Below are 14501 nucleotides of genomic sequence, written 5' to 3' on the forward strand. Positions count from 1 at the left end.
GGTTTCAACCCACATATTCCTTCCTGGTGACTGGCGACACCCATCATCGTGACGGTGAGCATATTACAGAGACTGGCAATGGGGATCACATTGGTACTGTGATTGAACTGTATATTGCAATTGCTATATTTTGCTAAGTAAATTTTCATTTACATTATGATTTCAGGATATTGCCATATCACTCTGCTAAATCAAAAATCCTGTGTAATATCAAATATCTTCAATATCTTTTATATTAAACATTACACTCTCCACGTGTGGAATATCGAAAAGAACCTGTTCAGGGAGTATTGGACTTTGACACCTTTCTATAAATCAGCTGAGTTTAAACTTCATTTTTCCCTTAAGGTTCCTTAACCGCCATGAAACCAATTCAATGTGTTGGGCCTGTGACTTTGGCTTTATGTCAAAAGTAGAGGTTATTCCCACAGATAAGGATTAGCTAAATAGGTTATGAGCAATATTGCTATTTTTCACTTGGTAGGTGCAGTGCTTGTCCCCATAGCCCAAACCTGGAATTTGATTCATACAGTCATTAATCACCACTCTGGTGATCTGGCTCCCTGGGCAGATGCTGAGTTTGGCAAAGCTATCATACAATCACTATTTAGGCAGGGACTGAAGCCGCATCAAACGTGTCATTGTTGAGGGGTCTGCAAACAGCTGTAGAGAAGGAGCAGTGTACTTGCTTCAGTGACCCTGAAAGCTCTTTGAGTTGTCATTGTCCACACGGGTGTCTCAAAAATCTCTTTCCCCTTCTTGAGCTAGAATTCCTTACTGAGGAGAGCAGTTCACTTTGGTGTCTTTCATAGCTGCTCCCCTCCTGTGAGATCATAAGAGATTGCACTGGAGATGCACAGTCCCAGCTGAGACTGTCAGTTAAGGACAAGCATGTTCAAAAGTGCCAGGCCTGCATACTGGTATATGTGCACACTTGTGTGTATAAACAAAAGTCTACAAATACAGACTCTCCTTCACAGCAGACTGTACATGGATGGCAACAGCTCCTTTATTTTCAGTCACTTCTTGGCAAGTGCTCTATTATGGTTATGTTAGATCTTTGGATCTTCATATTAGATCACAAAGTGATCATCACAATAATTTATTTTAAAAAGCTATAAAATCACTGAAGCATGTTCCATTCACAAAGTTTTGATGTTTTTTGTTTTCCACCATGGAAAGAGTTAACATAGCATTTTGCTTCAGCCCAGTTTTAAATTAGACAACACCTGACTGTAGCCCATAAACAGCCATATCAATTGTCCTCTGGGGCTTCCTTGCAAACTCACATCTTCTGTAAAGCAGTTTAACATCCCTCTGCCTGACGAGGATGTAAATTGTCAAAGGCACATGCTTGCAAGACCTCCATGGCATACCACATAGGACACTTCAGCAAGGCTACCTTAGGAAAGCACAGGAATGTCTGAACATTGAACTTCTACCCTTAGGGAATGTTTGTTAAAAGCTTCAGGCAGATCACAATGGTCTGAAATGAAAACAAACAGTTTCATTCAGCAACCAAAAACTAAGTATGTTGAGAGCTTGGAAAAGTAATTGCCTCATAGTAGGAAAGGGAACCATTCTATTATTTCTAAATCAAATCAAAACACAGTTAGGATCTTTGCTTGTTTATGAATTTTACTCAGCTGACACTGAACTCGGTTTGTTCTGTAGGCTCTTTTAAATGTGAGGTGTTGATAAGGTTTTGAGTGAATAGACACCAATCACCACAGGAAACAAAAACAAATGAAATAATATTAAAATCTAGCAAAATATATGAAGAACTTTATTTGTTCTGAATAACACTGTTTGGATAGGCAAACTAAGAAAGGGTTGGATGTAAAAACTAGCTGTGCATAGTTTGGGTACACAGTAAGTCATGATAACCAGCAATAAGCATTTCATGAGAATAAACACAGTCATACAGGAAGATTCTCTGTGCCATTTGAAAGGTTAAAACCAGAAATAAATGTGACAAAACCAAGAAAATGGAAAAGTCCTTGGAGATATCTAACTGTGAGAGGACTATGGACAGTTCCCTCAAAGCAATTCATTGATTTAAATGAATGAGTCATTTAAACTAGACTGGAAAATGCTTACAGGCCAACCTGCTTGCCACATATGTGTTTACCCACAACTCCCTGGCAATCTGCCAGAAGCAGCAGGCTTCATATGGAAGTTTTCACAAGGCCCAAGCTTGAGCTGGAGGACAGGCCACTATAAGATAGCAGCTGAAGGCATAATGCATGCATACACCCATCTGCACTTGTACAACTCCCTCATGCACAGTCTAATCTTTATATAAACACAGAAGCGGGCAGGCTATGTATCTCCTCTCACTTTTTTTTTTTTTTTTTTTTTTTACAAACAGGAGACAAACCTGCAAGAGGTGTCCACTAGGCACAGCAGAGCGGTTTAACTTCACTTAACATTAGCTTGCCGTTGAGGTTGCCTGCAGACGGGAGACATGGTCAAGCACCTGCAGAGAGCAATTCAGCTAAGTCACAGTGCTTAAGACAGGGGAGAGAACTTTTTCTCAAGAAGTACCTGTCCTCCATTGGTTAGATAGGATCTCAGATGATAAGTTTACAGTATGTAACACTGAGAGGGCAACATAAGAGAGGCTGAACTCAACTTAGATCATTCTCCTCTATCTCACTCTCTTTTTTTTTTTTAAACCCTTCAGCCTTCTTGCCCTGCACAGAAGTGTGGCTAAACGTGATGCTTTATAGCCTAAAAAGCCAAAGAGATTAAAGGTGTGACTGGAGGCTGAGCATGAAGAAACAGAACTGGGAATAAACTGTTCAAAAATCATTGGTCAGTACTGTTAATTTATTTGTAAAGTTCATTTCCCATTCCTTGCAGTCATTATCCATCTGTCACTACATCCTATCCCCTCAGCCTGGCTGGTGGTGGCAGTGAGGCCATTGGGGGGTCCAGCAGCTTGGAATATTCTTCATGCATTGCCCTGATCTGCTTGCTCTGCAAGGATGAAAGGAGAAAGGAAGGGACAGGAGTTACAGAAGTATACCAGTTTCTTCTCTCAGGCCTAGAGTCAGAGAGAAAAAGGTGTGGATGTGGGAAGCAAGCTGGTGTGTGAAGCATAGCACAGGACAGCGAGTTGCTCTTTCACTGGGGGTGACATGTTCCTTCATCATCCGTCATACAGGGGATATCTCAAGCTGTCAAGGGTGATCCACAACATTCAGCACTCATGTCACCTTCAAAGTCATGTGGGGCTGAGACTTTTTTTGACCCAGTGGGACAGATACACAGAAGGGAATTTAGTACAGCTGGGTTGGACACAGGGCCAAAGTGCAAGCAGGCAGCAAGGACATTGACTGTGGCAGTAAGAAATGCTCTTCAAGTCTGTTTATTTCTCTGCAGAGCATGGAAGAAGTTTGCTGCCCTGGTGGACAGCACTGTTCAAGGCAGAGAAGGCAGCTTTCTGCTTTGCAACTGAGATCTGCTTTTTAGTCAATGCAGAGTACCTTGTAAGCTGAAACACAAACCTTTGACACCTAGACCAGTGGATGGACCTCTGCATTAGCAATCTGCCATGATCCTTCCCCAGAAGAGGGCAATCTATGCCTTTTAGTGCACGTTGGGAAAAGTAGCCCAAAACCTAAAGCCTTCCTCCTGGTCTCAGACTGGACAACAAGATCACATCAATATACCCTTTAGGCATGCTTTATTGTCCATCCAGTGTCTATCTTAGGACTTATGCACCTTTTTCCATTGAGGGAGGCTGTAGGCCCAGAATCAGCAGAGCCCAGCTGTTCCGAGGGAAACAGCCCAGGGTAGCAAATGGTGTAGGACAAAAACATGGACGCTCAGGCTCTTTTCCAAGACACCAGATAAGAACAGAAAAGGAGATACGTTTCATCACTTGCCACCAGCAAGAGACAAAACTTTCTTCTTTTCCTTATCAAAACTACTTTTTCTCTACTTTCTCAGATATCCCATGGGTTACAGTCAGCCCCTGTGGAAAACCACTTCCCAGGGCCTCAGTGCTTTCCAGGAGCCTCTGTACTCCAAACACCAGAAGCCAGGCAACTGACGGGAAGCCAGATCTGGGCTGCCATGAACCCAAGACAAAGATTCCACATAGGACAGGAGAAGAATCCCTAGTGAGGCCTTTCCACAGAAGCCCCTACATGTGTTCCTGAGCCAACCACATGGGGCCTTGTATTGCAGAGACCTCTACCAAAGATCACAGCTGCTCTATCCTGCCAGCTCAAACTCCAAACAAGACTGAGGGCTGGCTGACCAGGCACACATACAGCCGACTTGAGGTAAAAAACACAGGGCAAGGGATGACAAAAGCAGAAATCACCAAGAAAAAAATCCAGCATGCTTAAATACTATCAGAAATGTGGAAGAGGGGTAGCAGGTCTGTGAGTCATGACCTGCCTCCTGAGACAACTCCACTTCCTGCTTAGGCAGCATGGTGGCTGAGAAAGAAGCAGCTGTTACTCTGAATAATAACAGCTAAAGACAAACATGAGATCTCTTGGGATCAGAAAAGAATGGCACTGCCTTAAAGGCATGCTGCATATACTGGTCTGTCACAGTCTTGGGCTTTGCAACAGGAAAAGGGTTGCTAAGTAGACTACAGTTGCCGTATTGGAAAACTATGGCTTTCCACCCTGTTGTCTCCCCCTGCCCAGATAAGTGACTTAGCTGTGTTTACAGGTTTGGGTCTGCCATCAGGACATCTTTTTGTCACGATGCAAGAGAGGCAAGCTCAAGTCCCGTAATGGCCAATGTTTACCTCTTTCATAAGAAGAGCTATGAGTAATTCATCTCTGATGAGGACTCCCCACTGCTGGTACAGCTATGTGCTCAGATAGGTAGGAAATGAGGTGTTCAGAGTAGTGCCTATGCTACAGCTTTATGAAAAGGAATGCCAAGTTTGGGCAAGAGGTCCTAGAATGTGGTGTGAAATCATGGTAGCTCAGATCATGATTACTGCTTTGTGGGATATGTTTTGGTGGCCTTGATTTGCTCTGGATAGAGCACCCCAGTGAAGCGAATGTCAGGTGATTTGAAAGGGCCAAGCCTATTCAGAATGATCCCACAGCTACAAAAGCAGGAGCTCTAAGGAAGTAGGAAGGGATACCCGAAAGGCAAGACAATGCAAGTAATATAAGAAACATAAACTCAAAGCAAAATTCCCAGGGGCACTAGAAGGACAATACAGACATAGCTTTCATTCAAATCAGCAAAAACTGAGTATGGAAACCAGGCTGAAAATTCAGGGATGAGGGATTTTGAATTAATTAACACCTCTATGCCTCTTGTGCCTTCTGTGCTCCCAGTTTTGCATCCAAAATCTGTACCTCTGAGTTGGGCCATACTCATCAGGATTATCTATTGAGCATGCAGAGACAACAATGGGCGAGAAAAATATATGCAGAATGAAGAAGATGTGGAGTATGACTTTGAAAAGGCTCTTAATACTCTACCTGTGGTGCAGGGAGCATTGTATTCCTCAACAGCAAACTCATCTGGAAGACACAAGGGAAGGGAGAGAGCAGGGCTGTCAGACCCCCTCAGCATTCCTGGCAGAGGGCTTCCAGAGAGACACTTCTTCCATGCCCCACAGCGGACAGCTAGCACCATCCCTGACTTCCCTGCAGAGATCCCAGCCCTGGGGGGAGGGAGCCCCAATCCCAGCCCCATCCGGATACCGCGGCAGCAAGGCAGAGCAACTCTGCACAGTCAGCCCCAGCAGGGCTCTGCCTTATGCCTTGAGGCCTTGTCTCAAGCACACAGAGGGTCTCTGTCTCTGTCACCCTGATGTAGCAGCTGGGAAAACAGAAGCACAAGGAGACGCAGCATCCGCCCTGGAATGGTTGCAATCTGGGGCAGGATCTGAACACAGGACTCCTCCTAGCTTCCTTGGGTCTACCTCAGGGCCTGGTTCCTTTCCCTGGGGAGGCATGAAAGGCTTACAGGCACCAAGATCCCAAGGGGAGAGTCTGAAGGCTGGAGAGGATGGCCTCCTCCCTAGGACCCCATGGCCTTCACCTTCTCCTCAGGTGAGGACAGCTGCACAGTGGCTCCCACAGGTGAGGACAGCCATGTGGGGATCCACATACTACCCACACTGCCCAAACTTGTGCCCCATTATCGTTGCAGAGCCCTGCCTGGGCAGGAGCAGAAAGGAGGAGGGTGGTTGCCTCCATCTGTCTGGGCTGTTGGCACTGTGGGTTTGAAGGTTGGTAGAGTCCAGGGGCCCCCCTGCTCTCAGAAAGCACTGCTGAGGCAGAGTGGGAAAGCGCTGAGGTTGATGGAGAGCTTGAGGCCAGGGGCAGCTGTATGTCCCAAAAGCTCCTGTGTATCTCAGCATGGCCTATGTCCAGGACTCACTCCCGTGGGTACCCTCCCACCCCAACACTCACCTGTCTCATAGTAGTCATAGACCTTCACTTGAGCTGGCTTTAGGCCCTGAACAGGGATGTCCCGCTCCACCGTGAAGGAGAAGTTCAGGGTCGTGTTGCTCAGCTGGGGAAAGGAAGGGGTGGAGACTCACGGTCAATTCTACATCTGCCCCAGGTTCCTTCACTCTTCCCTGCCACCAGCGTCCCAGGCCCAAGGTTGTGCATGGGGCTGCAGGCCTGGCCCTGGGCCCTTCCCCACAGTGGGAGAGGCTCTGGCTGGGGGGGAGGTCAGAGCCTGATCTATGTGCAGGGGCAGAGGGAAAGCATGTTGAGGGTTTGGAGGAAGGTACCAGTAAGGCTAGGAAGGGTTAAAAATTCATGTGAGATTCATTCATATTCTTAGTAGATGCTTGGGATTTTTTAGGCCTAGATCTTCTGCCCCAAGCAGCCAAGTGTCCCAAGGTATGCATTTCCCTTTCCCATCCTAGAACCAGACATATGCTCACCTTCTCCAGATATACTAGGACATGGTTGGTACTCAATTCTGTGCGCTCAATAAGTTGGTTGCCTTCCAGCTGAAGAAAGAAGAGAAAGATGGTACTGAGTTGAGGGTGGTCTCCCTGTACCCCCTTGCAGAGCTTTATGGGTGGGACACACTGTACATGAGACACGGGGGTAATGAGGGAATCAACTAAGTTGATTGGGAGGCAAGGAACTGCCTCCTTGGTGCACCTCTCATTGTTATAATGCCCAGGCCTCCTCTTCATCAAAGTACAGCCTGGCTCTAGTACGGAACTGAGCTTTGGTCCAGACACCACAGTGGACGGACTGAATGAAAAGAGAGTCTTTCTCGCTTGCTAGTTCTGCAATGTCTTATCAAGGTCTCCTTTGTTTTCCAGACCACTCATTTCCTCAGCATCTCACACAATGACCCAAGGCCTGAACAACTTACAAGCCAATGTGTGATAGGCAGTTGAACATGATGTGCACAGCTAATGGTTTTAGTGAGGTATCTGGACACAGTGAACATTGGGATGCCCATCAGTGATACAAAGTTTTCCTGCATTCCTGATTTTTCCTGCATTCAACACATTCACAGAATCACAGAATGGTTTAGGTTGGAAGGGACCTCTGGAGATCATCTAGTCCAACCCCCCTGCTCAAGCAGGGTCCTCTAGAGCATATTGCCCAGGATCACATCCAGACGGGTTTTGAATATCTCCAGCGAAGGAGACTCCACCACCTCTCTGGGCAACCTGTTCCAATGCTCTGTCACCCTCACAGTCAAGAAGTTTTTTTCTCAGGTTTAGATGGAACTTCCTGTGGTTCAGTTTCTGCCCGTTGCCTCTTGTCCTGTTGCTGGGCACCACGGAGAAGAGATCGGCCTCATCTTCTTGACAACCACCCCCCTCCCCCCTTCAGATACTTATACACGTTGATCAGATCACCTCTCAGTCTTCTCTTCTCCAGACTGAACAGGCCCAGCTCTCTCAGCCTTTCCTCATAGGAGAGGTGCTCCAGTCCCCTCACCATCTTGGTAGCCCTCCGCTGGACTCTCTGCAGTAGTGCCATGTCTCTCTTGTACTGGGCAGCCCAGAACTGGACACAGTACTCCAGGGGAGGCCTCCCCCGGGCTGAGTAGAGCAGGAGGATCACCTCCCTCCACCTGCTGGCAACACTCTGCCTAATGCACCCCAGGATACCCTTGGCCTTCTTGGCCACAAGGGCACACTGCTGCCTCATGCTTCACTTGTTGTCCACCAGCACTCCCAGGTCCTTCTCTGCAGAGCTGCTTTCCAGCAGGTCAGCCCCCAGCCTGTCCTGCTGCCTGGGGTTCTTCCTCCCTAGGTGCAGGACCCTGCACTTGCCTTTGTGGAATGTCAGGAGGTTCCTCTCCGCCCAGCTCTCCAACCTCTCCAGGTCCCTCTGAATGGCAGCGCAGCCCTCTGGTGTGTCAGCCACTCCCCCCAGTTTAGTATCATCAGCCAACTTGCTGAGGGTACACTCTGTCCCTTCCGCCAGGTCACTGATGAATACATTGAACAAGACTGGAGCCAGGACTGACCTCTGCGGGACACCACTAGCTACAGGCCTCCAACTTGACTCTGCGCCATTCACCACAACCCTCGGAGCTCGGCCATCCAGCCAGTTCTCAATCCACCTCACCGTCCACTCATCCAACCCACACCTCCTGAGTTTACCTATGAGGATGGGATGAGAGACAGTGTCAAAAGCTTTGCTCAAGTCCAGGGAGACAACATCCACTGCTCTGCCCTCATCTACCCAGCCAGTCATTCCATCCTAGAAGGCTATCCGGTTGTTGAAGCATGATTTCCTTCTGGTGAATCCATGCTGACTATTCCTGATCACCTTCTTGTCCTCCTTATGCTTAGTGGGGACCTCCAGGATGAGCTGTTCCATCAGCTTCCCGGGGATGGAGGTGAGGCTGACCGGCCTGTAGTTCCCTGGGTCCTCCTTCTTGCCCTTTTGGAAGACTGGAGGGACACTGGCTTTCTTCCAGTCCTCAGGCACCTCTCCTGATTGCCATGACCTTTCCAAGAGGATGGAGAGTGGCCTAGCAATAACATCCGCCAGCTCCCTCAGCACTCGTGGGTGCATCCCATCGGGGCCCATGGATTGGTGGATGTCAAGTTTGGACAAAAGATCTCTAACCTGATCCTCCTCCACCAAGGGAGAGTCTTCCTTTCTCCAGCCTTCCTCTCTTGTCTCCAAGGTCTGGAATTCCTCAGGACTGGCCTTAGCAGTGAAGACTGAAACAAAGGCAGCATTCAATAACTCTGCCTTCTCTGTATCTTTTGTCACCAGGGCACCTGCCCCATTCAGCAGCGGGCCCACGTTTTCCCTAGTCTTCCTTTTGCTATTGATGTATTTGAAGAAGGCCTTCTTGTTGTCCTTGACATCCCTTGCCAGATTTAATTCCAACTGGGCCTTAGCCTTTCTTGTCGCATCCCTGCACGCTCTGACAATGTCCCTGTATTCCTCCCAAGTGGCCTGTCCCCTTTGCCACATTCTGTACACTTCCTTCTTCTGTTGGAGTTTGGCCAGGAGTTCCTTGCTCATCCATGCAGGTCTCCTGCCCGCTTTGCTGGACTTCTTCCTCAGAGGGATGCACTGATCCTGAGCCTGGAGGAAGTGACGCTTGAATATGAACCAGCTTTCTTGGACCCCTCTTCCTTCTAGGGCCCTACCCCACGAGATTCCCCTAAGTAGGTCCCTGAAGAGGCCAAAGTCAGCTCTCCTGAAGTCCAGCGTTGCAATCCTACTCATTGCCCTGCTCCCTCCTCGTAGGATCGGGAACTCCACTATCTCATGGTCACTGCAGCCAAGGCTGCCTCCAACCTTCACATCTCCAACTAGACCCTCTTTGTTCGTTAGTACAAGGTCTAGCATTGCACCTCTCCTCGTTGGCGTCTCCACCACCTGAGTCAAGAAATTATCATCAATGCTTTGCAGGAACCTCTTTGACTGTTTGTGCCTAGCTGTGCTGTCTTCCCAACAGATATCAGGGTGGTTGAAGTCTCCCATGAGAACCAGGGCCTGTGATCGTGAGGCTTCTTCCAGCTGTCTGTAGAAGGTCTCATCGACCACTTCCTCCTGATCAGGTGGCCTGTAGTAGACCCCCACAACAGTGTCACCCATGTTAGCCTGCCCTTTAAGCCTTACCCATAGGCTCTCAACTTGCTCTTCAACCAACCCCAAGGCACAGCTCCATGTGTTCTAGTTGCTCCCTCACATAAAGAGCAACTCCACCACCTCGCCTTCCTGGCCTGTCTTTCCTAAAAAGCACGTAGCCATCTATGACAGTATTCCAGGTATGCAACCTATCCCACCATGTCTCTGTAACTGCAACGAGATCATGGCCCTGCGACCGCACACAGATCTCCAGATCTTCCTGCTTATTCCCCATGCTGCGCGCATTGCTATACAGGCATTTCAGAGAGCCAGTCAAGCACGCAGGTTTCCCAGGAGAGGTGCAAGAGGATCCTCCATAGCCATGTTCCATGCTGTCTCCCCTGGCTGCATGCACCCGCTGGAGGCATCCTGACTCGAGCGGTGTTTTACTGACTCTCCTGCCACTATACCACTCCCCTTCCCCCGTCTTGCCTAGTTTAAAGCCCTCCTTACCAGGCTGGCCAATCTGTTGGCAAAGACGCGTGTGCCCCGCTTGGTAAGGTGGATCCCATCTCTCCCTATCAGCTGCCCATCTTCGAACAGGGTCCCATGGTCATAGAAACCAAAGCCCTGTTGCCAACACCAGCGGCGCAGCCAGTTGTTAACTTGGAAAACTCGTCTACTCCTCCTCCTGTCCTTTCCCCTCACAGGCAAGATTGAGGAGAAAACAACCTGGGCTCCCAGACCCTTGACCACCATCCCCAGAGCTCCAAAGTCCCGTTTGATGGTTTCCAATTTGCCTTTCGTGTCGTTAGCGCCCACACGGAAGAGCAGCAGAGGGTAGTAGTCTGATGCATGGACAAGCCTTGGCAGTCTTTCCATGACAGCTCTTGTTCGAGCCCCTGGCAGGCAGTAAACCTCTCTGGACAAGAGGTCAGGTCGGCAGATAGGTGCCTCCATCCTCTGCAGCAGGCAGTCTCCCACAACAAATCACTCGCCACTTCTTCCGGGGGTTCCTGCACGGCACAGGTTCTGACAGGCCAGTTGCCTCCCTTGGAGTCGTGCCCAGCTCCTCCTCAGGTTGGAGGGTGCTAAACTTGTTCTTCAAGGGTAAGTCTTGAGGAGGAGCAAGAGCCTTTCTCCTTCTACGAGAGGTCACCAGCTTCCAGCCCTCTTCAACAGTGTTATGATGTACCTTTACACACAGTACAGAGCCCTCTGACAGCTCCGCTGTGGGGGGGGGGGGAGGGGGACTCCTGGAGCTGCACAGTCTCCAAGAATACCCTGTCAATCTCCTGCTCATCTTCTCAGATGCTACGCAGCCTACTAACTTCCTCCTGTAACTCCTTTATCTGGTGATGCAACTGGTCAACGACAGCACATCTCGCGCAGGAGAGCTGACTGTCAGCCCAGGCCCCACACAGAGAGGTCCCAGGCACTCCCTGCAGCCTGACACCTGTAGAGCTGCATCTGCTGTCTGAGGGTCTGTCTGGGTTGAAGCCTCAGACACAGCTGATGCAGCACCTCCAACAGCCACTGGGGAACATGCTCTGCAGCGTGTCATGACCGTGCCCGGGGAAGGACACACCACTGTGCAAAATGGAGAGGTGCCTTCTTTGCCTTCTGGCGCCCTTCTGCGTGAACTGCTGCACAAACTGCTGCGTCTGTTCACTGCCTCTGTTGGCTGCGCTCTGGGCCTGGCTCTTATATAGGCCTCTGCCCAGCAGTGACTCACAAGGGTGCTTGACCCACCCAATGAGGAGCCACCTGAAACAAAAGCCCCAACTCCCTCTGACCAGGGCAGCCCAGAGAGCTCGTTAGCAGCAGCCCCACCTAGCTAGAACTTCCCAGGAGGAGTGAAGTCAAGGCCCCCTGCAGGAGTCCTTGCCTAGCTCTCCCTTCCTGCTAGCAGCAAGCACTGTCTAGTTCCTCAGGGCTCCCCAGAAAGCCTCCACAACTTCCAACAAGGCCCACAAAAGGCCCAGGCAGAGCCCGGACACTGCTGCGCAAACTGCTGCCTCTGTTGGCTGCCTCCCCTTGTGCTGGCCTTGAGCCAGGCGTGGAAGGAGAACCTCTGCACAGTGGAAATGTGCAAGGAACAGAGGTAAGGTCAAGAGGATACCAGTCCTGCAGTGGCCTAGTCTCATCCAGACTCTTGGAATTTGTCTTGGAAAAAACAAGGAATTCAAAGTTTCTTGGGTAAAAGAGTGTAAGGGGAACATTCATTCAGAGAAAACACACCACACAGGCACGTACCTTCCTCACTGAGGACTTCACAGGGATGAATCCTGAAAGCATCTTCACATCAACAATCACCATGTTGGAGACATTGCGCTCCCCAGTGTAACTAAGGAAGCACGCAACAAAGATGTAGTGCACCTCAGGTCAAAGCTGGGACACTTCCCCCTTTCCCACATAACTTGACATCCCTCTGCTTCCTGGAAGTCCAGCACCTTCTTCTTCAGCTCTGTCAGTGCCCCCCCCAATCACCCATGCACCCCCTTACAAGCCCAGCCCTAGGCTCCCCACACAGCTCCACCAGTGCCAGACAACCCCATCTTACACAACTTCTCCACCCAGCCCAGCTGCTTCCCAGCTTGCTCGCTTTCCCAAGGAAGTGCCCTGCCCATCCAGGGCTTCCATGTGGCTCACCCTGGGCCACCAGACCTCCCTCCAGCTCTCTCGGCTTCTCAAGGAATCTCAGAGCCAAATGTAGACTTACCTGACATTTATGGCTATGTCAAAGATCCTATGAGCCTTCGAGTCATCACACATCTCTGGGACCGTGTGCACCTGGAGCATGAAGGGTGCATTCTCCTGCGAGGGCTGCACGTTGTACCTCAGGCTTGTCTAGGGGAGAGCCAGCAACTGTGTGAGCGTGTGTGTGCTCACGTGTGAGAGAGACTGCCTTCTCCCTGCCCAGCCTTCCCCACTTTGCCCATTCTTACAACTACTCCAAGCTCCCTGTTCTTTCCCTCCCACTCTTTCACCTCCGCATACCTCTACTCTTCTTCTCCTCTTCCCTCTCCCCAGAGCCTTCCCTCTCACTCCTCCCTTCTCCTCTTTCTCTTCTGCCCTCTCCCTGACTTCTGCCTGGAAATGGGCTCCCCTCATAGCCCATGGTCCAGGATAGCACCTGTCCCCATCACCCTCACCTGCAGGTAGACACATCCTTCACCAGACACCTCTGTGCTGTACTCCCCAGGCACTGTGGGCAGTGGCATGCGCTGGAGCAGCAGCCGGTTTGTGGGATCCACTTGGAAGTCTTGCTGGAAGTCCCCTCCAGATCGCAGGGTCACTTTGGAAGATGCTCCACTCTTGGCATAGGTGACAGCTCCATACAGGGACAGGGCTTGGAGAGCCACCACGGTGTCCTGCAAGAAGTGGGTCACAGCACCCAGGGGAACACAGTTAGCCATTCCGTAGGCCTGTCCTTTGCTGTCAGCATGTTTCCTCCTCTCCATACTTGATTTTCTCCAGTTTTAAGTGAAAAAGAGAGACAGGAAGATCAGCTTTTGCATGTTTCCATTCTGTTCCTTTGTCCTCTGCACAGTAGGTACGTGTTCCCTGAACTCCCTGATGTGGAGCTCAGAGAAGCCTTTTCTCACACTCCACCAACATCTAGGGTGAAATAACAACTTTGTATGCACAAATAAACTGTAGTGGGAGTTCCCTCCAAAGGCACAGAAACAGGTCCCTCATGCCTCTACCTTTCTGCCCCACTGTGTCAAGAAAGCCAGGTCGTTACTGGCAATATCAGTCATTCCCAGGGGGGCTTCTTGAAATACCAGCCTCTAGCCTCTTGGAAACTTGGTAATCATGGTATGTACCACAGGGAGATAGCACCCACCCTGGCATACCTTACCATGCTCCCACCATGCTCGCACACTTCTTATCTTCTGACATTGATGTGTGAGGCTGCAGGAGGGAAGCAGCTCACCTGGGTGGAGGAGAAGCCTCCATTGGGATTCTGCTGACTGCTGATCCACTTTGCAATAAGTGATGCAAATGACAGCTCATCCTGGGAAGGTGCTGGCTGTGCAGTGAGGTGAGCAAGGAGCACATAGGCTGTCATCTCCACTTCAGCAGAGGGAGCTCGGTAGTGATAGTATGGGAGATCAACCGCTGGCTCTTTCCCAGGCCTCTGCCAATGAACAGACCCATCTTCACAGGAGGCAGGGAGTATGGAGAGGAGACAAAAAAAGGAATGGTGATATTTCCTTCACAATCATGCTACTCAACATTTGGCTAAACAGACTCTCCAACTTGATTTTACCGGGGTGGTTCTGAGTTGTTACACGATTCCCTGGAACACTCAGAGCTTACACCAGCACCTCTGAAATGACCTGCATAATGATTTTCTCCCTCAGCACACGCAGCTCTTCTCTGATGTACTTTCTCTTATGCTGTGCAAGGTAAACTTTGTTCCGTGTTGAGCAGGTCCACTGGAAGGAGCGTTCATTTGCTAAGCAGTGCCTGGTG

General features: G+C 49.8%; 1 protein-coding gene and 1 long non-coding RNA gene across 6 annotated transcripts in view; one reads left to right on the forward strand and one right to left on the reverse strand.

The window, feature by feature from the left end:
• Positions 1 to 986: 986 nt before the first annotated feature.
• The window catches only part of LOC104149280 (alpha-2-macroglobulin), a 47976-nt gene continuing 34461 nt past the window's right edge, over positions 987 to 14501 (reverse strand). For 2 of the 5 annotated variants that reach the window (XM_068955980.1, XM_009682844.2), the window contains exons 28-35: positions 13960 to 14183; positions 13175 to 13393; positions 12742 to 12869; positions 12276 to 12366; positions 6893 to 6961; positions 6408 to 6510; positions 5469 to 5510; positions 1758 to 2982 (exon numbers count right to left, since the gene is read on the reverse strand). In XM_068955980.1, the coding sequence (XP_068812081.1) occupies positions 2957 to 2982; positions 5469 to 5510; positions 6408 to 6510; positions 6893 to 6961; positions 12276 to 12366; positions 12742 to 12869; positions 13175 to 13393; positions 13960 to 14183 (902 nt within the window). In that variant the 3' untranslated portion in view covers positions 1758 to 2956. Of the gene's footprint in view, positions 1487 to 1757; positions 2983 to 5468; positions 5511 to 6407; positions 6511 to 6892; positions 6962 to 12275; positions 12367 to 12741; positions 12870 to 13174; positions 13394 to 13959; positions 14184 to 14501 lie in introns of those variants that run through there. The other 3 variants (XM_009682843.2, XM_068955987.1, XR_011143273.1) reach the window with 2 other exon arrangements.
• Positions 5517 to 6311, forward strand: LOC104149278 (uncharacterized). The gene is made up of 2 exons (XR_695310.1): positions 5517 to 6044; positions 6075 to 6311. It is a non-coding gene; the product is annotated as an uncharacterized lncRNA (long non-coding RNA).

The sequence above is a fragment of the Struthio camelus genome, chromosome 1, assembly GCF_040807025.1.
Source record: "Struthio camelus isolate bStrCam1 chromosome 1, bStrCam1.hap1, whole genome shotgun sequence".
In the NCBI taxonomy this organism is placed as follows: Eukaryota; Metazoa; Chordata; class Aves; order Struthioniformes; family Struthionidae; genus Struthio; species Struthio camelus.